The 23847-nt window shown below is 45.5% G+C and overlaps 1 protein-coding gene across 1 annotated transcript in view; it reads right to left on the reverse strand.

The window, feature by feature from the left end:
* Positions 1–12157: 12157 nt before the first annotated feature.
* The window catches only part of TRPV5 (transient receptor potential cation channel subfamily V member 5), a 41313-nt gene continuing 29623 nt past the window's right edge, over positions 12158–23847 (reverse strand). The window contains exons 8-15 of the mRNA XM_084832184.1: positions 19775–19987; positions 19265–19351; positions 18187–18263; positions 16753–16918; positions 16292–16358; positions 14587–14855; positions 13244–13350; positions 12158–12428 (exon numbers count right to left, since the gene is read on the reverse strand). Coding sequence (XP_084688310.1) covers positions 12158–12428; positions 13244–13350; positions 14587–14855; positions 16292–16358; positions 16753–16918; positions 18187–18263; positions 19265–19351; positions 19775–19987 — 1257 coding nt within the window. The remainder of the gene's footprint in view (positions 12429–13243; positions 13351–14586; positions 14856–16291; positions 16359–16752; positions 16919–18186; positions 18264–19264; positions 19352–19774; positions 19988–23847) is intronic.

Consider the following 23847-nt stretch of genomic DNA (forward strand, 5'->3'; position numbering starts at 1 on the left):
TAATTTGAGATTAGCTGTTGATCTGACAGCTTTAAATTCAGAAAGAACTGACCAGGCAGCCATTGTCTCTTTGGGTGCTGAAAAGGCCTTTGACAAAATCCATTGGAAATTTATGCTTGCTACATTGAGTAATTTTGGTTTTCCAGTAGAATTTTTGAAATGGGTACAAATTCAACCCCAAGAGCTAGAGTTATGACTATTGGTTGGTTTTCAACTTTTTTCTTTTTGGGCGAAGCACTAGACAAGGATGTCCACTTTCCCCATTGATATTTGATTAATGTTTGGAATGCCTAGCATGTGCGATTAGAGCATTCATGGTTTTGTGCATGCTGGTTTAGAATTTAAAATTATTCTTTATGCTGATGACCTATTATTTATTTCAAAACTCTATTTTTTTAGATAATAGTAATCTATTCCAGCTTTGATGAAATTGATTAATACCTTTGGTGATTTGTCTGGTTATTCAATTAATTGGTCAAAGTCTGAACTGATGCCGATTAGAGATAATACATCTCATAGTATGTTGGCTAATATGCAATTTCGATGGTGCCCTGATTGCATTACCCATCGGGGAATACTTATTCCCAGAGAAATATTCCAATTGATTAAATTTGAACAAGTTAATTAATTAGGTTGTATGAGATATAGATAGATGGACATCGTTAAAGTTGACTTTGTTGGGTAAAGTTAGCACACCAAAGATGAATATCATATCTTGGATTGTTTATGGTATACATGGGATTCCTCTACTTATACTTGGCAAATATTTCCCAAAACTTAATGCCCTGTTTCATAAATGGGCGCGGGGGGTGGTGGTTCTTCACTGTGAATATCTTCGAAGTGGATAAAACTTCCAATTAAAGAAGGTGGGTTTGGTTTTCTGGGTCCTGCTTTATGCCATCGGGCCTACTTGTTGACCTGTACTAAATTTTGGTCTTTTCTACTCCGACTGGATTTTCCACCTTGGTCAATTCTGGAATCCTTCTGTTTGGATCCTCTTTCCAAGTGGGTAGCACTAGGTTCTTGGCATATTAGAATGGACAACCCCCCTCCCACAATTCCAACTGTTATAGAGATGTGGCATATAATATCACGTCAATTACAGTTTGATCCATTCTCTCATGCTTGATTTACTTTATGGGGAAATCCAGATTGAAAAATTAGAACAAAAATGTTTTTTGTGGCGGATGTGGATGGATGATTTTTACCTTGGATCAGTTACTGGGTTCAGACGATGAGTTTCTGTCATTCTCTGATCTGCGAACTAAGTATGATTTACCCCCCTATGGCTGAATGGCAATACTTGCAATTGCAACACTTGTTGGAATCTAGGTTTGGTCTTGCTGCTTTTACAGCTTCAGAGTCCCCATTGTTATTGGAAACACTGATAGCGGCTGATTGCTCATATCGACTCACACTTCATGTACATATACTTGTTATCAGTAAATAAATATGATACTCAGAGTCTAAGACAGGAATGGAATAGAGAACTGGAGCACCCCATTTTGCCTAATCAATGGATCGTTGTTCTAGCGGCTGTACCCCAAGTCTCTATGGACCTTAGGCTATGCCTTATTCAGCAAAAAATCTTATTTCAGGTTTATTAGGCTCCACAATGTCATTTTAATAAGGATTTGTCTAATTCTCATAATTGTTGGAGATGTAATACACCTAATGCTTCTCTTATTCACATGTTTTGGCAATGCTCAATAGTTGCTGACTTTGGGGAGGAGGTCATAATATGGATAAACTTTGTACTGGAACACCCTTTAATATTGTATGATGTGCATGTCCTCCTAAACTATTTACTGGTTTCTTGGAAGTGAATGTATAGTCAGTGCAAATTGATTTTCCGAGCCCTCTTGACAGCCAAGACTGATATTACTACATTGGAAGGATAAATCTTCACCTCCTATAATGCAATGGATTGAGGACCAAATAACATTATCAACATTTGAGTGGGTGGTATATAGGCGCCACTCGCAAATGGATAAATATATGGATATTTGGTCTGCTTTTCTTGAAGCTTATGCATAATCCCTTGTTTTGTATTATGTTTCTAGAATCTTGTATTTAATGGAATATTGATATTTCTATGCATGTATTTTCTTGTCTTCCCTCCTTTTTTCTGCGTGATTTGTTTTTGTTTTGTTTTGTTAAAATCACAGTAAAAAAGATTAATATATACATTAAAAAAAACACCATGGTATCCACCTGAGCTGGCTCAGTGGGTTGGAGGCATTGCATTGCAGTGTTCCTGTCGCTACCTGCAGGGTTGGTTCTAGAGAGTGGCAATGGGAGGCTGTTTCTTGCCCCCCTGGCAATTGTGCTATTGGGTGCTGCAGGGGACCATCTTGCCCCCAGTGCTGTTTAATATCTATATGAAGCCATTCAGAGTGGTCATTAGGAGATTTGGAGCAGTGTCATCAGTATGCTGATGACATCTGCTCTAGTTCTCTGTTACATCTGAATCTGGTGTGACTATGCACACGCTGGTTAGGCTGGATGAAGTCCAATAAACAGGAGGCTGCATCCTGGCAAAATTGAGGCCTTGTGGGTGAGTGGTTCCCATGCCTGGGTTTTTTTTTAAAATTATTTATTTATTTATTTAAATGTATTAATCGCCCATCTGGCCAGTCACCCAGCCACTCTGGGCGATGTACAAAGTGCATAATAAAACAGTTTAAAACAATAAAATTCTACAGTAAAAATACCATATTTCTAAAAATACCCCCTAACCCACCCCAAATGCCTGCCTGAACAACCACATTTTTGATGCATGGCAGAAGCTCATTAAAGAGGGGGCATGGTGGAGTTCCCTAGAGAGGGAGTTCCACAGAGTGGGGGCCACCACAGAGAAGGCCCTCTCCCTCGTCCTCACCAGCCTAGCTGTCCTGGCTGATGGGACAGAAAGAAGGCCATCCGAGGCTGATCTTGTTGAGCGGCCTGTCTGGTGTTGCTGGAGGCGCTCCTTGAGATAGGCTGGGCCAGAACCATATAGGGTTTTAAAGGTCAAAACCAACACCTTGAATTTGGCCCGGAAAACAACTGGTAACCAGTGCAACTCCTTCAGCGCTGGAGTGATGTGATCTCGCCGGCGGCTGCCTTTAATCAGGCGAGCTGCTGCGTTCTGTACCAGCTGCAGCTTCCGAACTGTCTTCAAGGGTAACCCCATGTAGAGCGCATTACAGTAGTCTAAACGAGAGGAGACCAGGGCATGTACTACCGACGGGAGCAGATGGTCGGGAAGGAAGGGGCGCAGCCGCCCTATCAGATGGAGTTGATACAGCGCTGTTTGGCTCACAGCTGACACCTGAGCCTCCATGGACAGCTGGGTGTCCAAAATGACCCCCAGGCTGCGGACCTGGTCTTTCAAGGGTAGCCGTACCCCATTCAACACCAGGTCTATTCTAATACTATTCTATACTATTCTAATTTTCTACTTACAGAGAATTTTTCTTCCACCAAAAGTACCTCAGTCTTGTCAGGGTTCAGCTTCAGCTTATTCCTCCCCATCCAGCCACTCACCATCTCCAGACATTTGGACAGGGATTCTATGGCCAACCTTGGTGAAGATTTGAACAAGAGGTAGAGCTGCTTGCCATCCGCATATTGATGAGACTGCACCCCAAACCTCCTGATGATAGCCCCCAGAGGCTTCGCATAGATGTTAAATAGCATCGGGGAGAGGATGGAACCCTGTGGCACCTCGAAAGTGAGTGGCCACGGGTCCAAAACCTCCTCTCCCAGTGCTGCCCTCTGGTACCTGCCAGAGAGGAAGGACTGGAACCACCGCAATACGGTGTCTCCAATGCCCAACCCCTCCAGGCGGTCCAGAAGGATACCGTGGTCAACGGTATCAAAAGCCGCTGAGAGGTCGAGGAGAACAAGGAAGGAGCATTCGCCCCTATCCAGAGCCCTCCTCATATCATCCACCGAGGCCGTTTCTATCCCATGCCCAGGCCTGAAGCCCAACTGAAATGGATCTAGATAATCGGCTTCTTCCAAGTGTGCCTTCAACTGCATCGCCACCACCCGCTCAATCACCTTGCCCCAAAATGGCAGATGCGAGACTGGGTGAAAGTTGTTCAGAACTTGGGGATCCAAGGAGGGCTTCTTTAAGAGTGGTCTTATCACTGCCTCCTTGAGGGCTGATGGCATCACTCCCTCCTCAAGGGAGGTGTTCACCACCACCGATCCCCTCACCCAATTCTCTCTGCAGCCCATAATGAACCAAGATGGGCAAGGATCAAGTAAGCAGGTGGTCGGCCTGACAGATGAAAGCACCTTGTCCACTTCATCAGAAGGAAGAAGCTGGAATCGATCCCACAAAACCGGTTTGCCACAGACTGCCTTATACTGAGGCATCGTTTACTACACCACACACATCCGCCTTTCCCCTCTCTGTGAAAAGGTGCAACATACATATTGATCTTCAGTGGCTCAGTTTAGATATCATACCACAATTAAGGAAGTTTAACTAGGTTTTGGCACGATATCTAAATTGTCATTACTATGCTTCCTGAAGCTGCTGCACCATTGAGACAGGAGTGCGCTTATGAAAGTAAGTGCTGAGAGGACACAAGACAAAGACAGAGAAGCAGCTCTAAACCATGGTTTGCCTGTTACGCCTTTGGAAGCTCAAACAATGGTTTGGGTCCTAAACTAGGGTTCATGCCAATCACTGGTTTGGAATGATGTCTGAATTTGGCGAATAGGGCAGCCTTCCCCAAACTCATGCCCTCCAGATGTGCTGAACTGTACCTCCCCATCATCCCCAGCCACCATGGCTATTGACTAGGCTGGCTGAGAACTGTGGGAGTTGTAGTCTAACACATCTAGGGGGCATGAGGTTGGGAAGGCAGGAATAGGGCATCTGAGGCTTGAACGAGTAAGCTGGTCTGAGGCTAAGTTGTAGCCTAGCTCATTTCATCTACAATCTGCTCTCCTTCCAAAGACCTCAGAGTGGTTCCCAAGTGATCTCCCATCCAGGCATGTTATAGGAATGTGTGTGTTGATCCCAGAGCCCTTTAGAGGTACAGAAGGGAATATGGATGCACAGCATGAGACCTTGTGATTAGCAGGGAGTGTGGCTTGGCTAGGCCAGGTATAAATAGCAGGACACTGGCTTTCTGTCCATGTCTGCTCAGCTGAGTAGAATCACCTTGCCTGCTGGACTTCAAGAATCAGGTGTTCCATTCCATTATTAGACTGCAGTGATCCTGTCTCTGAAGTACCCACTCCAGGTTTTACTCTGGGTACAGCTCTTGAGGACCCTTGTCTATCCCTGAAAACAATAGCTTATCTGTCCAAATAGGCCTGGATATGTTTACAATTTAGACTCTAGGATGGGCTTTTAATAACATTCTCCATGGGTTGGAGCACGACAGCCATTTCGTTATTATGTGGCTGTGTAGATGTTTTGGTCTACAACTCCCAGGATTCCTGACTATTGGCCATGCTAGCTAGGACTGATGGAAGTCAACAATATCTGCAGGGCACCAGTTAGAGATGTTTGATGTAAGGGCATGTTTTGGCTGTTGTGGTGAAATCTGAACTACTTCTTGCTGACTTGGAGAACTACTTCCTAGTTCTCTGTACCAATGTGAATTTGAATTAGTGGGAGACTGGAAAACGGCCTCTCTACCTCTTGGGGCCTCTCTACACCAGCCTAAAATCCTGCATTTAAAACGGGGCTTTCGGATTCCGTTTTAAATGCAGGATCACAATGACTCCCTCTTTCCCCCGCTTCCTCTCCCCCTCCTTCTCCCTGTATCTAAGTCTGCCATTATCTTTCATTGATCTCTCTCCTCTTCTTGCCGCTTTTCCTCTTTTCACTGAGGGAACTGAAGCGGAACACAATGGGGTAATTTGATAGCTCATTATCTGTGATCTATTTAAAAACGGAACAAAGGGCATTTAGTGCAGGAGGCGTCCTGGAGGGTCACATTGTCATGTAAAGAGCCCGCAAACTTCCGTGAAGGAGCAATCTCAACTGCAGGATAAAAGCTCCATGTGAAGGAGCCCTTAGTCAGTTTTTGCAAGAGAAGAGGAAGAAGCATGGTACATGGACCCCACTGAAGCATACAGGACTAAATCAGCTTAGTAAGTTGCACATTTACCTGAAAAACTTTCCCCCCTCTTCTCACTGTCAAAATGTAGATTACAGTGACCTGCCTTTTTTGCTAATGTTACTTGGCTGAGTGACACCCCATCCCCTTTTTGCTGATGTTATCCTTTAAACGACAGTAGACATCAGCCTTCCCCAAGGTGGTGCCCTCCAGATGTGTTGGACTACAATACATCTGGAGTAGATGTGGAGTGGACTGCATTTACTCCTACACATGTAGTCCAGCACATCTGGAGGGCACTTGATTGGGGAAGGCTGGTGTGCATTGTTAAGAGATGATGATGATGAAAACAGACAGGCTCTTAATATTCGGAGGGGGGAGTAAAGGGTTGATTTTTTAATAAAATACCTGTGCAAAATGAACAAGAAACACAACACATTTACTTCTTGTGGGCTTTCCAAACAGCAAACAAATTCCTGAAGGTAGTTCCGACATGATTTGAGGTCACTTGTTGATGAGACAACAGTTGCAGAAAATAATCAAGGCATTTTGATCCAATCATTGCGAACTGTCAGATTTTCCACTGCCAACCACACTGTGCCTACTACATTGACATACATCTGAAATAATTCTGTTGGAATAGTTCCACAGCATTCAAGGGTGAGTGGTGCAGAATGGCAATGGCATTCCTGGACCAAGAAAGTTCCATCATCCAAAACGTGCCTTTTCACCCACTGTGGGTCACCCTTGCGGCTGGTTAATAGAACAGCTGCTGATTCTCCGAAGCAAAGCATGTCCTTGTAACTCTGTGGTATAAGATCACTGGCAGAGCACTCAGTCTGTTGTACCTCTTTGGCATAAGAGAGTGCCTGCTTCTCCCATCATTAATAAAGTTATGCGAGTCCTGTTTGTGGAATCTTTATTAAAGAGAAACAAAACTGGGTTTCCAGATTCCATATAAGTGGTGTGAGCAACTTATTCTGCAAGTTACAACACACAATTTTGCATAGCCACCATAACAGCGATTGCACCATAAACAAAATATTGAATAAAAACAGATTTTTAATGTAAAATCCATATAGAACTCCACTTAAGATCCATATGGCTGACATAAATCCATATAGATTACATAACTTTAATACAGGTGGAGCTCAAACCCACTGGGGATTTTCCATCTCTTATTAGTGGTGCTCAGAGCATGCCCTGACTTAATTGCAGGGCACAATTAACTGAAGGTTCTGAAACAGTTCAGTGTTTTTGGCAGCAGAGCAAAGACTTTGAAAAATTGCTAATGTATTTTGAGTCAGATTCTAAATATACCTAGCCAGTGATTGGGATCTGACATTTTTTTTAGATGTCCTAACAGGATTGTTTTAACTCCTAACTTGCTAATTCAGACAGCAAAATATTTTTCATGTAGTATAAAACTGGAACTTAGTTTTCATTTAATCTCAAGTGATATTTTGCCATTAACAATGTGTTTATAGCCCCAAACCCAATTACATTAATATGCTATAACAGAATTAGAAAGTGCAACATTGCACAAACAAAAAGCAACCCTTCAGACTTAAACCAAATCTGAACTCATTAGCTTAATTCACTCTAGATGTGCACTTGACAAACTGCATGCAAAGTAGATCAAATGATGTGATCTACATTACAGACCAGTAGTGCGATTGTATGCATGCCTACTCAGAACCGAGTCCCATAAAATCCAATGGGGCTTAATCCCAGGTAAACGTGTGTAGGACTGCAACCTTAATGAAGTGAATATTCCCTTGGTAGGATAGGGATTGCTAACAGAATTTTCAGTGCCTCGCAATTCTCAAGATTTCTGGGGGAAGCCATGAGAAACTTCAACGCAGATTTGCAGAGTTGATATACACCCTTACATTTCTGCATTTCCTCAGTGATGAAGTATCACTCTTTCTTTATTAAAAATGTCTGAGATATAGGCTGCAACAGTATTTTAGGTCAAAGCTCCCCAAACTAGTTTTAAGAGGTGAGTTTATGCCATTAGCAGCATCAAATGGTAAAGCTCTTTCTGGATTTACAGGGTGCAGCCAGAGGATCCCATATCTGAATGCTCCCTATGAAAATGCACCAGCATCAGAATCCTACCCTTAGAAAGTCTGCATGCCAGAGAAATGGCCAGACTGAACCCTTTTCTCAGACAAGCTAGCTTTCTATGGTCAGTGAACTTTTCTTTTTAAGGAACAATCAAACATGCAATGAATCTACTATCCATAGCCTGAAGTGGCACACCCCCAGAAAAAAAACTATACCATGTGGTTGGGGAAGGAGGGTGGCTCAATGGTACAGCACATGCTCTGCATGCAGAAGCTCCCAGATTCAGTTCCCAGCACTTCCAGGTAGGACTGGAAAAACTCTTGCCTGAAACCTTGGAGAGCCACTGCCAGTCAGTGGCAACAACACTGGGCTAGATGGACCAAGAGTCTGGCTCAGTATAAGGCCGCTTCCGATGTCCTCCTTGTGGTATGAACTGCTTTGCTCCAGACATGCAACTTTGAACTGAATTAGTCTTTAACCTCCCTGCTGCCAGCCCTGTAAACTACCTATATCTTGTTCATTTTCAGGAAAATAGTAGGTAGATTTACTCATGCACAGATCCCACGGAGTTCCAGTTGGACACCCAATTCTGTTTTGCAAAAGTGAAACCTTCACAATTCCAAAACCCCGCTGCTCTCCAATCTCATTGCCAGCTTCTACATGCCTCACCACATCCCATTTCTCTTTTTTATAGCTCACCACATCTAGTGTATCACAGGGCGGGTATAAATGCATGGATACAAATTCAGCATTTACTAAGGAAAACTAACAATGATTCTGCTTATGGCACAAACTAGCCCCCCACCGCACTGTGGCAAAAGGTGCCTGGGCAGCAGTTTAGAGACTAAGGGCACAATTCACTCGGACGTTCTTCTGCACTAACCCCACACTGATGTTGAAGGACTCACATCAGAACTCCCCAGCGGATTGTGCTCTGTTGGGTGTTCTGTTGCATGAGCTTCCATTGGCAATCATGCAATCCAAAAAAAACACTTAGTTTCTGAGGTGGGACAGCACTCTGTGCTGTTACAGTCCCTCACTGCTCCTCCTTTGGAATGTATAAAAAGAACGTGGTGTGTCAGTCAAAATGGCCAGTGGCTTTGCAGGTACTGGAGACTAAATGCCCCCTAAAGGATGGGGATGCGGCTTCCTTTTTGCACCATGAGGCTATTGGCAAAATTCTACTCAGGCCTGGGTCGTTTGTGAACCTGGTGACGCAGATGCTGCTGTGAACCTCTGCCTTGCTCCCATAACCTGAAGATGAAGAATGAAAAAGTCTTCTCATGAGGCTGGGTTGCATACATGAGGCCTTCCCACACCAGTGTTGTCCCTTTGTTGGGGTCACCGATGACAGTGTGGGGAGGATCTGTGTAGTTGGCCAGCCTTCTGAAAGGAAGTAATCTTAAGCTATCTTGGCAATGTGGGAGCCAGCTACAGGACAGTGGCTTTGTTGTGGGAGTGACCCCTGGCATGAAGGTAACTGATGAACTAGGCCTTGGTTTTCAACATACACAGAGAAGACCCTGGTGAATGATCCAGACCCCTGTAATCATTCAGCACCATCATTCTGAGGATCTGTGAGCCCTCCTGAGAAATACCTGTATTCAGTTTGCCTCAATGACATTTTTTACTAGGTGATGGGTAAGGCTTCCTTTGGAGAGAATATAAAGGCAGATGAACACATAGTCTTTTCTTCCCAAATATCAAGACATGAAATGAAATTACCATCAACAAATCACAAACGGCGTTACCATAGATCACTGTTTTTATATGTGTGCAAATCTCATTTCCACAGACTTCTAGTGCAAACTCCCCAAGTGTAGGAAGGAACATATGGAAACAGAAATGTAACCAAGACTAACCAAGGCCAATTCAGTTCATCAAAGGGAATTAATGCACAATCATTCACTTTAACCTGCAGAGGTGGCTTCCAAACTCCCTATCTCCAGGTGAAAAAAGTCCTTCCTAATCATTCTTTGGCCAAGAATCCCACCTCCTCAGCACATCAGCCACAGGACCTCAGCAAGGATTATGGGGCATCTTCAGGATGTGCATTTGGTTCAAGGTGGTCTTTTTGTGGCCCTGTTTGAACTGTGTGCATACTCTAGAATGCACCAAACTCTCTCCTGTAGCTGCCCATTGCGGGGGAAGAACAATAGTGGCAGGCAACACGTCTTTCAGGGAAGCATGTCTGCCATTACCGATCTTGTCACTGAGGTACTCTTGACACACTCCTGAGGAACCCCAGGGTACCCTGGAACACAGTTTGAAAACCACTCTGTTAAAGGAATGATGGCATCGAAAGTTGAATTCATGTTAGGGAATGAAAATGAAACAAACAAATCCTCAGAGGCCCCCTCTGAAGCCACAGCCCAAACTCACTCGATGGCAGGGCAGCATCACAGTATCAAAGAGGAAAAACATCATTAATCCTCAGCATTCCATTTCATCACTTCTTGATGCTGTGCATCTCATATACACGTACCTTGACAATACAAATGAACGTACATTTCCTTTGGCCAGCTGAGACCTCCACTCACTCGCCTCTTGCCACAGAGGCATGTGAGTAACTCTCCACTTTTAGTTCTGCTTTGGAAAGGCACCAGTCTTAAGTCGCTGCTTTTTTTAAAGTCATGACCTGCTGTTTTTTCCTTATGGAACGAAGTTCAAAGTGATAACAAAACTGGAGGGAGATTGTGGCAGCCTCAGTCTCTCCCTGCTTGTCATTGCTGAAAGACAAGTCTTCCACTATAGATCTGCTGGACATGCTATCATAGGACCATAGACCTGGATGTGTGAAAGTCTTCTGAAAAATTTCACTAGGTTTAACTCTGCAGATATTTTTTTTCCTGAGCAGGAACCTCCAGCTTCACCTTAATGGTCTCTTAGTGATATGCAAAACCCTTTGGAAGAACTTTGCTTGTCTTAATGGAATCTTTTTAAAGCATCACCCCAAGTTCAATGGATATTTCACTTGAACAGGAACCTCTAGACTTGCTTTCAGCAAAGTTCTGACAGAAGAGACCAAGAGGCAATGCATGGAAGTGGGGCAATTTGTCACCGGCCTTGGCTACTCTGGATTGCAACCCAAACATCTGTGGTCTCCCGCTGCAGCTTAAAATGCTACTGCGGATGAGTATGGGACAATGGGAAGCTGGAGTGCCTCCCCACAGAAAGGGTGCACAGGCAGCACTTGATGAGGTGGACAGAACAGGCCTCAACCTAGCCCAGCAAGGAGAGATACTGGCAGCTGTACATTGACACAAATGAGTCCATCAACTTCTTCCCCGTCCCTGATAGCAAACATGAACAGAATTCAGTTTAGCTGAGAAGACAACCGTGGTCCCACCTTTTCAAAAAGGAATGAGTCCTATGGTACTGCTCTGGAAAATTTCTATCTGGGAAAAAATCCACAGCCACATATTTGGCCTAAAGTGCCTTGGCTTGCCATAGTCAAAAAGGATAACACGCTCCGCCCTTCCCAGGGCAGCAGTGTGGAAAGGGTCCATCCTCTTAAAGAGCCATTGGAATGCTAGCTGTCTGTCAAGAGGATGCTTAGTTGCGGTGTCAGCTTGGGCTTGTTCCCCGAGTTTAAAGAATGGCTGCTTTTTCATACTAGATCTCAACAGAGTCGGCTCTTCAGAGAGCAGGGAGATTTTTGTGGAATGTTGCCTGAGAACGTCTTAAGAGATAGGAACTAAAGGTTAGACCACAACTTAACTCCTATGAGAATCCCTTTCATGCGGATAAACTCCAGCGCTCTCCTTCACACAGTATCTCCAGGAAGGAGATGCAGATCCCAGCAAAAAACCCCTGCCTGTCTCGGCCCCACTGCCCGGAAGCGCAGGAGCAGTGCATTTGAGAGGAAGCATTAAGACAGGCATGAACTGAACCTAGAAAGACAGCAGCCGTCCTGGAACCTGGTCGCACTGCCGCAAAGTCCTGCCAGCTTCTGGAGGAATTAGTGACGCAGCGCAAAGCACCGGTAGCGCAAGGAGTCCGTCCCCCGAGGCATCTCACACATGGTAGACCTCTTCTTCCAAGGCGTGGTTCACTTCCCCACGAAGGTGGCTGAAGGTGTTGTGTCGTAGGATTTGCCAGCCGCGGTGGCAACTGCTCTGGGATGCGCTCCTTGAGACAGATGGAGAGGACTCCATCGTGCATGGGAAATGCTCACCCAGCTCTGGTTTCCCAGAAAACCTGCCGGGATCCTCCTTGCCCTGGCTCTTAAAGGCCTCTGCACAGCGAAGCACCTTGTGCTTGTTGGAGTCTAGACGCTCTTCCACCCTGGACGGATGAGAAAGAACGAGCTTAAAGGCCATTCATCAACTGACACGGCCAATATGGCTGTGCTGTGCCTTTGATTGTTGGGACCTGCGCAATAGGACTACTAGCAGAGGGGGTGGGGTGGAGTGCTGGCGTAAGGAGACGAGCTTCCCTCTTTTACCACTGCTAGGACTCTAATGCCAGGTTCCAGGCTCTGCTGACAAGACTGAAGGGCTCTTACAGGCAGGGACTCTGAGGACTGAACCTGGAGCTTGATGGTGCCAGGCTGGGACCTAGCCTAGTGAGCTACCTGGGGCTGGGGGTCTGTGTGTTCCAGCCTCAGGCAACAAGGGTGTGCAAACGTGGTCCCTGTGATGGACAACAGTCTCTGGATTGGAGAGCCGTATATATATGCTAAGGCTGACCTTCTGCCCTTGCCTGGTCAACAGAGATACAGCATCTCCTCCGCTTCCCCCTCTGCTTCCAGACCTCAGCTTCTGGCCTTAGCTGCAGAAGGCATCTTCCAGGTTCAGGTCTGTGTATAGCTACCATGGCCCCAGCAAGGGCCAGACACAGGGAGGGGCTGTAGCTCAGTGGTAGGGTACATGCTGTCAATGCAACAGATCCGAGTTTGATTCGTGACATTGCCAAGTACGGCTGGGAACAACCGCTGCCAGTCAGTGTAGATGGAAAAAGCTAGATGGACTAATGGCCTGGCTTGGGATATGGCAGCTTCACTCATATGCCCTGGAAATGTCTTAACCCGTTGTACTTGCTGCACCATCACACTCACTGATGCATACAAAAAAATACACCTCCAGACAAAAGGGACTCACCTGAGAAACCACTTGTCCCCTAGCCCATACTCTCGCCCACAGATACCAGAGCGAGGCCAGAAGCATCGTGGGAGCTTCTGCTCAAGCATGACTGTTGTGGCAACGACCTGTATGAAAGCAAAGGTTCAGATCGATCCTTAAAAAGCATCAGCATGGATAAAAAGTGTATTCGACTTATATCCTGCCTTTCCAGTAAAAACAGCACTCCAAGGTGGTTCAGCTTGACAGGTTCATATTCATAAATCAAACTGTTTCTCTTTACGTCATTATTTAGTTCATCTGAATTTGTAAATTTTACTGACCTGCTAAACGAATCAAATAATTTTATTTACTCATCACACAAGTGGGGCCTTGCCACGAAGCTCACGGTGTCTAGTGGGTTTATAGTTCATTTTATCTTCACAGCAATTCTGTGAGGTGAGTTAGACAGTGCACTGGCCCAGTGGGTCATCTGGCTGTGCATGGGATTAGGTCCAACATTATAACCACTACACTTGGATAAAGTATAATAATGCATCCAAATTCTGTCTGTTTCCAACGGCTCTATATTGGTTTTAATTGTGATTATGCAGTGGAATGTATTGTTGTGCCCAACCATGGAGGCGTTTTGGCAATTAAAATAATATCTTGTCCCATAAGCAAAGTGGAAATGCAACTGAATGTCTACTGCCCAGACTTTATGCATATTACCCTGGAAGCGAGTCCCACCACATTCAATGGTGCTTGTTCCTTGGCGTGCATAGGATTGAGGCCTTGGCTACAGAAACTGTTTTCAGTCTCTCAGTTCATCCCATGGCTCAGTTCTTCTGAGCATGTGCAAAGTGCTATTCCTTCACCCCAGACAGTGAAGTCTGAGGGTGCGGCACTGGTAGACCCGAGCTTTATTTCCAGTAAAAAAAAAAAAAGTGACAGGCTACGTAAAGATTTACGTAGCCTATCACGGTATTTTTTAAAAATCTAGCTGTGATAAGCTACGTAAATCTTTACGTAGCCTATCACTTTTTTTTTTTTTACTGGAAATGGCGGCGGTGGCAGCTGGTCAGAAGACCGGCTGCTGCAGCCGCTGCCACCGAACCACTGCCAGAGCCGCCGCCGCCGCCAGGAGGATGTGCCCAAGGTAAGTCCCGTCCGGGGGGGGGGGGGGGCGGCAGACCGTTTCGCCACCAATTTCAGGGGGCCAAATGCACTGGCATTTGGCCTCCCCGAGATTCGTGGCGAAATTCTCTGACATCCCTACAATTAATCCAGTTTGAAACTGGTGTCAATTTGCAGCACAGTCATGCAGCTCTGCTCACTCCTATGTGAACCAGAGGAATCTCTGCACTGCTCTGTTATAGTCTCACCTGTGCCCTCCAAAGCTCGTCCCGTTCACTGGCCACACGCCAGTGGGTGTCACCCATCATGGCAATGAGCAGGTTGAGCATGAGCAAAGCTGCAATGATGGCAAAAGCAAAGTACACCACACTGTACATGAATGGCAGGTCCACGTCGTAGTTGGCAGGTCCGTCAATGATGGTAAGGAACAGTTCAAAGGTGGTGAAGAGAGACATGGGGTAGCTTTCAAACTCTCCCATGCTGGTGGGATTCTCTGTCTGGAAGATGATGTAAAAGGCTGGTGGGGAAATAACAAGGACTAGTCAGCTACAGAGAATGAAAAGGCTGAAGGCTGTATTTTTAAGTTATGTATTTTCCAGTACATAGCCTGTATATGTCTCAGAACATATACTGACTCTTGGAGGCACAGCAACCCCATCTGTTTTCCTTCCCTGGCCCATAGTTTCCTGGCTTCCTTGCCTGTTGACTCCCTGCCAGTGGTACACAGCTCCTGTTGTCCCTGTGTGAGCTCTTATTCCAGCTTTTTCCCTTTGGTCCTCTTTTCTCAATTCCAGTCCCACCCCCATTCCTCCCCCTGCCCCAGTTCTCTGTGTCTAGAGGAAGCTCTGGAGCCTCATCACAGTGACTACAGAATCCCCACACCTAACAGTAGGAGAAGCAAGCCCCCGCCCCCACAATAAGTAGCTGACCTCCACCTGTCTGCACAACTGCTGGATCCCTGTGGTTACCTGACGGAAGGGTACTTTTCACATGCTCAGAGTGATTTTCTGCATTATTATCTACCTATAGAAAGAGCAGTGTTCCAGCAGGGGCTCACTTCCTTCCGTCAGCAACGGGACTGGGATGGGAAAGAGAACTTTGGAGCTGGAAGGCAGCCAAGCGAGGACAGGCTCCCTTCCAAGCCACTGCCATTCAGCTCTCCTCCATAGTGTAATGGGACTGGAGAGAAACACAGGCGAGGCGTGTGCAAGAGGCAACGGTGCGTGGTGGAATGCCTTCTATGAAAGGGTGGTATAGTGAGAGCAATAGGAAGGCTGGTTACAGCTACACAGAAAGCAGTGGTTTTAAAACCTCCCACCTCCAGGGAATTCTTTCCACATTTGACTGTATGCTAAGGAACCTCGGCACATTGACTAAGGGTACCTCCCCACTCCCCCCGGCTGTTGGCATCCGTTCTCCATCACAGCTGGTCCCTGAGCCCACAACGCATTCTGGGCTGTGCGCTCAGTTCACGCGGGCACCAGTCAGGCCTGCTCAGCCTAGTTATTTGCCTCATGTGACCCAAAAAGGCGCCCAGCACTTCCCAGTGGCTGTGCGTTGCAGGAAAAAGTTGGTGATGAATGCCGAATAACTTGTTTTTCAGGTAAGCTTGTCAGCTAGTATTGATCTTGTGGTGGAGCCCCAATAACCTTCCAAGGAACCTCAGGGCTCTCAAGAACACTGTTTGAGGGCCACTGCTATAACGAAAGTTTGGGAATAGTGAGAAGTGGGGGGGGCATATGCACTGGGCTTCTGCAAAATAAACAAATGTGAAGTGATGTCGACGTATTGAATAAATCTGTCTATGGGGGAAACATCTGAGATTTCCCACTGCAGAAGAAACCCCCCGAGGTTATCATGACATGAGCAGATAATCACACTGCAGTCCCCAAAGTCAAAGAGTGGTGGGTGGTTGCAATGACTTAGAAATGCATGGATTAGTTTCTGTCTCACCTGATGCAAAGCCAAGTATCACGACAGCCATTAGCCCACAGAAGCGTATAAGATCTCCAAATATCATCTGTAGAGAAGACAGACAAAAAAGAAAGAGATGTCACGATATCCAGCTTTTTCACAGCGGGGATATTCCCCCCTCCAATAATCTCTGGACATTTAAAGTTAGTGGAAGGTAGACTAGACAGGAGTACTGGGATCCCAACTATGATCAAACTGCCAATTCCGGTTTGCTGGAATAGATGGACATTAGTTCGATCTAGCAAGGCAATTCCTACAAGGTACAAAAAGAACTGTTGGCAATTTAAGGCATTTATCACAAATTAGCCTTTTCTGATTTGCTCCTGGCATCACAAAGAGTTTAATCCTTTTTACACAAGTAAGACTCTTCTGGGAGGAAGAACATTCCTTCTCTATTTGCCTTCTGAGTATATGTAACAGAGTCATATAATATTCCTTACCTTCTGTATCATGATAGTGAAGGGCCCCAGCATCTGAAACCCTCGAGCAAAATACATGATGTTGCACCAGCCAAGCACCAAGGCACAGGACATGGGGACCACCTCTCCATCTGTGCTTGTGAGTCGCATCACCATGTTCACCAGGATCAAACATGCATACGTGATGCTGTAAAAGAAGTGGCATGATCAAGAAAGTGGACACCACAGCCAACTGTCCTGTACATGCATGAGAGTTTGCCAATAACATTTACGTGTGTGTAGATTTACATGTGTGTGTTTGTGTCCTTTGCTTGGTTGTGAGATTCCTTCCTTTCCGATGTCAAAGGGATGTGTGAAAAGAGAGATTTTATTGGGCTCAGAGACAACACAAAAGACACCAGGTTGTGAAAGGAGAAGAAGAAATTGTCCTCAAGAAGGTTGTGGGGGTTCAGAATGAAGCCTCTCCTTAGTGAGGTCCTGGAAGGCAGGAGAGGGACCTGTGATTGAGGGAAGAGGAAAGCAGAGGGCCAAGCAGAAAGGGGAGTCATGGGAAAAGCACCTGTTGGCCAGCCTGGGCGAAGGAGATTCCCTTGATTTTCTTGAGATGGAGCAAGGCATTCTTGGGAGCATGCCAGGAAAATGGGTGTGGCTGGACAGCCACATATAAAAGAAAGATGATGGTGGAGGAAGCAGCTCTGTGGCTCCCCACAGTCAATGCCTTCTGCCTCGTACCAAAGGGGCTTGAATCTTACTCCACTCCTTTCCTCACAAAGGGTTTTTACGTTCAAATAAACTGCTTCTTAACATCTACTTTGGTTCCTTCATCTTTTGGCTATTCTTTTCAGAACTCTTTTGGTTTCCCTTGAAATTCCTCAGATGTTTGGAACAACCTCCAAATTCAATTTTCACTTTAGGCAAAGTCAAACAAGCCTAGAGGGTACACTGAACACCTCAGAAATTTTGCTTGCTTCCCTTGAAATTCCTCAGATGCCATTCTTGGAAGAAAGGCAGGGTACAACTCAAATAAATAAATAATCACCAAATTCACCAAATTTGATTTCAAGCAAATAGATCTGTTGTAATTCTGTAGCAGAGACTGGCAAAGAAAGAAATCCAGAGTAGAAGCAATCACTAGAGGAGGAGAAAAACAGTCAGCAAATTGAAATAGAGACTGGGGATGCTTCCAGACAAGGCCTTTATGGCATCATTATCCTGCCTCCTTCATAAATTTTACAGGGCGATTCAGACATCGTCATTTTACTCGTAACCCTCCTGTGTTTTCCAACCATTTCTTCCATCTTTCATTACTGCAGAAACTCCATTAAGGGGGAAAAAATGGAACAGCTGCACAATGACTTCTGGCTGCTAAGTGCTGGAAGCCCCCCATCTGGAAACATACACAGAGAATCAGTGAGAGCAAAGTGTATTGCGAACTTTGGAAATGCAGAGCCTCACATGATGATGTGGAAAGGTCCTCCTATGATGGTTTGTCCAAAGTACTTGGTGGCTCCAACTCTTAGAATATTTGGAATCTGAAAAGATGGTATCAGTTAGAATGGATTACATATAAAAAGCTTTAAGCCAGCAAGGCAGCCATTTCCACCTGGGGCTGGAACTGCCTATGGCCCCTGGCATCCTCCCCTAGAAGTTCATCTGTCAGTACTAGAAGGTCAAGAGATGTTTTGTGCCTATCAGAGGAGAAGAATACAGATGACCAGCTCATCAAGTCGTTCATGTCATTTTTATTTGATAACCTCCCCACCACGCCCCGCCACCTTCAGCACTCACAGAATGTATGGCAGGAAAAAAATATCTCACCACACTTTCAATCAAGCAAACCCTTGCCGAGTTGGTGGTCTGTATTGGGTCAATGTTGTTGCAGAATGGGGATGCTGGGAGGCGGAATTCAATGGTCTGGCGTCAAACAAGCAATGGGGCAAGGATCAGCAGTCATTGGGACTGGATGAGTGTGGAACAAGAGGAAAGACTGTTTGTTGGGAAGGATCCAAAGTATATATTTAAAATATCTTAAGGGTTTGAGGAGGATTAGGAATGAGTTACACATGATATGAAAACTTGTTGATGGAATACTCCAAAAAGGAAGTACTTTTAAAATATAAACTGCCCTAAGCCAATAGAATAGAGTCAGGCAGAGATTTTTAAAATAAATAAATATGAACTATGACTATCATGGCCACCCATATATTGCTAACTGATATTGGCTGTATTTCCTCACAATGGTCTTATCTATACTATGCATTTCAACCAGTTCCAAAACTTGTTTTAACTTTGAGGAATTCCCAAACAGGGAACCCATACAGAATTCTCCCCAACGGCAATCCTCCCATAGGTTTCTGGAGGAAGTGTTCACAGGTAAGCTGGTTTCAGGCTAGTTTAAAATCTTGTAGCCTAGGTATGCCCTATCAAGGTACAGTGGTTCAGTGGCATCTCATATGGTAGATGGAGCTTCTAAATTGTTGTTGGTATAGTTTACAGAAGATCCATCTTGTACTGCTTTATTTTTTCTCCTTACCTCTAGGAGCAAAATCGCCATGGCTCCTATCACTGTGATCAACTCCCCCACCAGTCTGAGCTGATCCTCATACGTCACATATGATTCCTAAAAATGGGAAGGACCACTGGTTAGTGAGCAAACAGGAACAGGCAAAAAGCCCTGGAGGTCAGGTTTGGATCTGGTGGCATTAACACATAGAGAATCTTCCAGAAGGATCATCTTAACTAGGTAGCAACATTTTCTTGGACTGTAGCTCTTCAAACAACAGGAGGACCTTGCATGACGAAATGCACCTCCGTTAAAAAAAAAATGCCAGGGAGACAAGTTCTAGCATAGTTCTCTCACTACTATTCTAATTTTCTACTTACAGAGAATTTTTAATGTAGGGGAGCATTCAAAAACATGATCCCTCCAGCCCCTGCAGTTTGAGGTGGCACAGCCCTTTCTATCACCTTCCTGCCATTTTGCCACGTGCATACATATGCTGAGAAATGCGTATCTTCAGATCAGGACTATAATTCAACACACCTGCAGTGTTTTCTGGATGAAGATGGTGGTGTCCCGATCATCAGTTTGGTTTCCTGGGCGGTTTTTCAGAGGTCTATAAATGCAGCACATGGTAAAACAAATCATGTACAGGACATAAAATAATGCCAGGAAACAGAAATAAGGACGTCCATATGAGTTCCACTTCAGGCTCACTAGCTCCTTCACTGGGGTCATGTCTAGGATATGACGGGCCTGCAAGAAAGAGAGAGAGAAAATGGTTGAGAATTCGCTCTGAAGCTCCCTTGTTTCTGGGGTACAATATCCCCTGCTTTCGAAGGGAGGACATAAGAAACACATTTTTAAAACAAAAGGAATCTCCACAAAGTTTTCTTAATCTCAAACCAGGATATATTCTTAGAAAATTAGCCAAGCTCTTTGTAAACGTCGGGCTGATAACTTTGAAAAGCATGAACACAAGGGCCAGACTGCACGTTTATCAGAAAAGGTTGCTTGCATTGGTGCATCCCAGAGCCAATTAGTGGACCGGAGCTGATTAGTTATCTAGAGTACTCCACTGTTTTTCCCACTAGCCCCTTAAAGGTGAAACCCCTTGCCAGAACACCGACTTTATCCTCGTTTCACTCCTCAAAACTTGCCTCTCTTGTGACGCCATTAACTTAATCTCTTCAGTCCTCTTCCCCAGCTGAAAGGAACCCTAAATATACCTAACGGCATTTGCTCCTATGCACTCCTGGTTCCTTTGCTGCTCTCACTCTGGTATCTTTTACCAGGCTACTGCCTAATTGAAGATTGTATGTTCTTGAAGCGTGAACCTCACTCACATTTATGTTACACTGATGTCGATGGTAGCAACAACAATAATGTATAACAGACCAACAGGATGTCCTCCTGGGCAACAGACCATCCATTGGGAAGTCCTCGTGTGAAAGTGCCCTTGAAAGAAATGGGGAGCAATGCAAGAGCACAGCCGTAGATTGGAAACTTGGAAACGTGACAGGTTCCTGCTAAAGTTCAGAGATGCAGAACTGCAGTTCCTTTCCTCATGTGTGGGCGATTTTGCCAATGCGGTCCAGAAACCACTTTGAGGAAGGAGGTTTGGTCCATTGACTGCTCTCTCTCTTTCAAGGGCTCAGTGTGTTCCCTCATCTTCCCCAATGCCTGTAGCGGCATTGGAAAAAGGAGAAGCTGCAAGAGGGACTCAGACTGCTGCTTGCCTTCTCTGAAAACCCAGAAGAGGTGAAATAAGACCCTTCCCCAAGTCCTCAGTGCAGGCCAGAAGACTGAGGGAGGATCCGAGTCTGGTTTAATTCCCAGGAGGCCTTACGCAAAAGTGGCGGAGGTCTCTCTCATGACTTATGCTCTCTGCACAGCCGGTGTGAAGGGCAGAGAGATCCTTCCCCCTTCTTCTGCATTCTCTGCAGTTCAGAAGAACTTGGGGGAGGGGGATACCCCCTTGGCAAGAGGATTTGTCCTTTGGAAATGACAGAAGGAAATACTTATACAGTTGGTGCATAGTAAACATGCTGCTCTATTGGGGTTTCACATATTACAAAATGCACTTTCCCCAAATGCTTGTGTGTGTGTGTGGGGGGGGGGGGGGTGCTAAACCCCAGGATACATGTCATGGTGGTTAGCCCTATCATGAGGCAGAATAAAGTGGCTGCTTTAGGTAGCAGATTTAAGGAGCCATTAAAGTGGGGGTGGACAACTTCCAGGGGCCAATTCTTCCCTCCACTCCTCAGAACCCATTCTCATACATTCATATATTGTTATAAATTCATATAATAAAGAATTTATCATATTCCTGCTGCCAAAAGGGGTGGAGATTTGGATTTTCTGCTTCAGGTGCAAACATATCTCGGCCTAGAGCTGACAAATATTCAGGAGGAAGCTATCTATCTATCTATCTATCTATCTATCTATCTATCTATCTATCTATTTCATGTATCCTATAAATGATAATTGCAATGATAATTTCCTGATGGGCCAAGGAAGTGATCAAGAGTAGCAAGAGAGAAAATGAAAAAGAAAATGGAGTGGGAGGGATGAGGGTCATGGAATAGGTGGAAGAGAATCAAAGGAAAAGAGGTCTTTAATAAAGAGAGTATAAAAACAGAGATGGGGAAATGGTATGTTTGCTCATCAGGTAGAGAGGTTGTTAATACAATCTTTTTTATTGAACTATTAACAGGAAGTGTAAAATCAACTTATCTGAAATTTTCATACAAGATTTACAACAACAGTAGCATGCTGATGGGTAGCACGTAAGAAGAAAAACAATTACAGAGCAATTTGAAACGGGGATTACAATTTCTCTGTTACTTTGGCCAGCAATTGCCTTGATGCATAACTAGAACGCTATGATACACACACCAATAGGGATGCCAATAATTCCACAACTGATGGCTGGTATTAATGGGCTGCAAGTGAACTGCTTGCATGCCACAAGAAATCAAATTCATTTAATAATTAAAAAGCCCTTAGGAGACCAATCCACAGAGAAGATTGCTGACTGTCTCCCTGCATGATGAACTGCTCTACCCCATTCCCAACCAGGAGACAGGCCCTAAACTGTGATTCATGCACAAACCCGGGGAAGGGCTTCTCTGAAGTCTGATGACAGTGCTTACTGCTATGTACTTTAAAAAGTAGCACTATTTTAGCTTTTGAGGCTGGATGTGTGCCTCCAGTTTTAACTCAGCAATCTGATGTTGGGAAAACGACGATTTGGTAAATTATCAGAGGTTTGGAACAAACCCTTTCTTTCCAAAGTAGTTGAACTGTTTCCTAGAGTTCAACAGAAATTGCTTTGAACATTCTGTTTAATTTTAATTTAATCAATCTATCCGACTTTAACTACTACAAGACTGCAGTGATAGGTTCCCCTCCTATTAATCTAAGTAAAGGTAAAGGTAAAGGTGTCACCAGCCAGTCGTGTCCGACTCCAGGGTGCGGTGCTCATCTCTGTTTCTAAGCCGAAGAGCCAGCGCTGTCCGAAGACGCTTCCGTGGTCATGTGGCCGGCATGACTGAACACCGAGGTGCACGGAACGCTGTTACCTTTCCCGCCGAGGCGGTACCTATTTATCTACTTGCAATTTCTTGCTTTCGAACTGCTAGGTTGGCAGAAGCTGGGACTGAAGACGGGAGCTCACTCCGTCACACAGCACTCAGGTCTCGAACTGCTGACCTGCCGACCTTCCAGTCTGTAGGGGTGGACGAAAGTCACTTACCTGTCGTCGAAGGCCATTCGCGGTGGGGGGGAGGCGCTTCGCTGCTCCCCCCGCGAAGTTCAGGCCGGGGGGGGGGAGGCTTCCCGCCTCACCTGGCCGAAATTCAGGCCGGGGAGGAGGCGCCTCGCCTCGCCCGGCCGCGAACGCGAAAGTAAAAAACAAAAACAAAAACGCCCCCTGATAGGCTACGTGACGATTCACGTAGCCTATCATGGCTAGATCTGCAAAGTCAGCTGTGATAGGCTACGTGAATCGTCACGTAGCCTATCACGGGTGACTTAAAAAAAAAAAAAGCGCGTACGCGAATGGCGGCCCCCATAGGGAGCCGCCATTCGCGTTCCTTATTTAGTCGCTGTAGTCTACGTAAACATTTACGTAGACTACAGTGACCAAATAAGGAACGGGAATGGTGGCTCCCTATGGGGGCCGCCATTATCCGTACACTCTTTTTTTTTTCAAAGTCACCCGTGATAGGCTATGTGACGATTCACGTAGCCTATCACGGCTGACTTTGCAAATCTAGCCGTGATAGGCTACGTGAATCGTCACGTAGCCTATCACAGGGGCGGTTTTTTTTTTTTTTTCATTGCAATGGCGGCGGCGGCAGCCAGTCGAAAGACCGGCTGCCGCTCCCGCCTCGCTTGAACACCCGCCGAACCGCCGGCCGGACCAGCCACCGGGAGGGACATTCGGTGAAGGTAAGTCCCATCCCGGGGGGGGGCGGGGGGTGGAGGATTTCTCCCCGAAACTTGTTTGGGGGGCCGAACACGTGAATCATTGCATTGCACTGTAGTCTACGTAAAGATTTACGTAGACTACAGCGACCAAATAAGGAACGCGAATGGCGGCTCCCTATGGG

This window comes from Heloderma suspectum, chromosome 2 (assembly GCF_057233095.1).
Source record: "Heloderma suspectum isolate Gila_16-S chromosome 2, 16-S_ref, whole genome shotgun sequence".
Classification (NCBI taxonomy): Eukaryota; Metazoa; Chordata; class Lepidosauria; order Squamata; family Helodermatidae; genus Heloderma; species Heloderma suspectum.